This window comes from Danio aesculapii, chromosome 13 (assembly GCF_903798145.1).
Source record: "Danio aesculapii chromosome 13, fDanAes4.1, whole genome shotgun sequence".
Lineage (NCBI taxonomy): Eukaryota > Metazoa > Chordata > Actinopteri > Cypriniformes > Danionidae > Danio > Danio aesculapii.
Genome location: NC_079447.1, coordinates 36,312,715 through 36,314,776, shown reverse-complemented (window position 1 = coordinate 36,314,776; position 2,062 = coordinate 36,312,715). Strand labels below are relative to the sequence as shown.

The 2,062-nt window shown below is 37.9% G+C and overlaps 1 protein-coding gene across 1 annotated transcript; it reads right to left on the bottom strand.

Annotated features, from left to right (window-relative positions):
• Window positions 1–372: 372 nt before the first annotated feature.
• On the bottom strand, window positions 373–1,840 carry noto (notochord homeobox). Its single transcript, XM_056470324.1, has 3 exons — window positions 1,498–1,840; window positions 1,207–1,394; window positions 373–567 (listed from the first exon to the last, which is right to left on the bottom strand). Exons 1-3 carry the CDS (start codon window positions 1,838–1,840, stop codon window positions 373–375), a joined length of 726 nt encoding a protein of 241 aa, XP_056326299.1.
• Window positions 1,841–2,062: the final 222 nt, after the last annotated feature.

The following is a 2,062-nucleotide window of genomic DNA, read 5'->3' as shown; positions in this document are numbered from 1 at the left end:
TGTTATTATTTTATATTGTATTATTATTGCTAAGTTTTAAGTCATGATGTGTACTTGGCATATGCAAGTATCTATAAATACCATAAATTGCTTATCAAACTTAATGTAGACTATTATTTTAGACATAATAATCCTTTAATTGTGAATTTCAAAGACATAAAAACATCAATTCGATTTTAAAAATATATTTCCTTTATTTCATCCATATACAAACGTTTTAACGAAAACAAAGATACCCTTATAAGAGCAATGGCATGTGAAATAAACGCCTTAAATATATATCTATTAATTAAATATTTGTACAAATAGAGAGAAGTAAAAATCTAGGGAAAATCATGGAAAGTATGTACAAAAACACATGGTGTGAAAGTCTCAGTCTTGCAGTGAATCGTCGATGTCAATGTCTACATCAGACTCTTCTGTGAAATCCCTTTCCTCATCCTCTCTGCCCTGGGACCCAGGGCTTTTTGGTGGAACGGTGAGTCCCAGTTTGGCAAGTTTGGCTTGTTGTTGCTCAAGACTCTGCTTTCTCCATTTGATGCGCCTGTTCTGGAACCAGACTTTAACCTGGAGGTAGAAAAAATAAAATTCAGCGTTAAGTGTCTTTAGAGGTGGACTAGAACATTTCTGTTTTGTTTCTGGGTCAAATATTTAAAAATTCTTAGAATTCTTAGAATCTGTTCCAAACTTTAAGATGAAGTCATTTGGCAGCAGTGCTTTTAGTTGTACACCACCAAAGTTATGGAACTCCCTGCATTTGCATATTTGCCAGGTGGACAGTATTTCCAATTTTAAATGTCAGATAAAAACTTTTTTGTTCAGGATAGCTTTTAATGATTTGCTGGTTTAATATCATTTTGATTGATTTTTACTGCTTGTATTTTTATAATGTGCTTGCAATATGCTGTAAGGTGTCCTTGAGTGCTTTGAAATGTGCCTATAAATGAATGGTATTATTATTATTATTATTATTAATAAATCAAAAAGCATATTCAAGACTAGTTTGAAATATTGTTTTGTTAAAAAAAATAAGTCAAAATAATCTTTTTTTTTTTTTTTTTTTTAAATAAGAACTTAATTTTGATGACTTATTTCTGAAAACAAAACTATATTTTATATTTGCTGCTTTGTAGATTTGTATATATTTGGACTAAAAGCAAAAGTCAATCTAAAACTTGTTTATGTCATACCATATCATTTATTTACCTGAGCTTCAGTGAGTTGGAGAGCAGATGCCAACAGAAAGCGTTCAGATCCCACCATGTACTGCTGCCGCGCGAACTCTTTCTCCAGTCTGGACAGCTGATCGTTGGTGAAACTTGTGCGCATTCGCTTCGATTTCCCAGATTTGTGTTTGTAATGAGAATGAACCGCTGCTTTCGCCAGTACTGCGTCTGTGGGTGAGAAAAACAAAAGGTTAGGAGATAATAACGTTGGAAGTATCTTTAAAATAATTCCCGTTCGTAGCTACATTCATCAAAAGAAAGCCTTACATACCTTGTGCGTACACGGCTCCACGACATGTTGTTTGGAAGTTGTAGGGCGGGTAGCAGAACACGGGACAGCCTGTCTGAGTCTGCATGATGCTCTGGCTGTACGCAAAGTGTGGCATCTGTGAGTAAACAAACGGGAGCGCGGAGCTGGAGACAGGCGTTTGGTTGGTTATGCTCCGGTACGCGCTTGTTCGTTCTCTTATCTCTGCCTGATCAGGCCTCGCGAGCAGAGAGTCTATAGTGAAGGATTTCCCGGTGCTCGGTTTTGAAGAAGAGGTGGCATAGTCCTGATGCAAAGGACGCACTGACTGTCCATAAGTTTCGTAAACTCTTCCGGGCATCTGCATGGCGTCTGTTTAATCCAAAAAGCTACTAAAAAGGTTATCCTCCGATGTTGTCGACCCGAATAGCAGAGTGGAATGGAGTTGGAGAGGCGGCGGGTCTTTTATACCTGCTCTAGGGCGCGAGGTGTGAACGACCCCCAGCGCGCCTTTGTCTTTTTAAGTGGCAGATGAGTCAAACGAGCGGCTCTACAAGGGATCCAATTAACTGATGAAGTTGTAACAAGC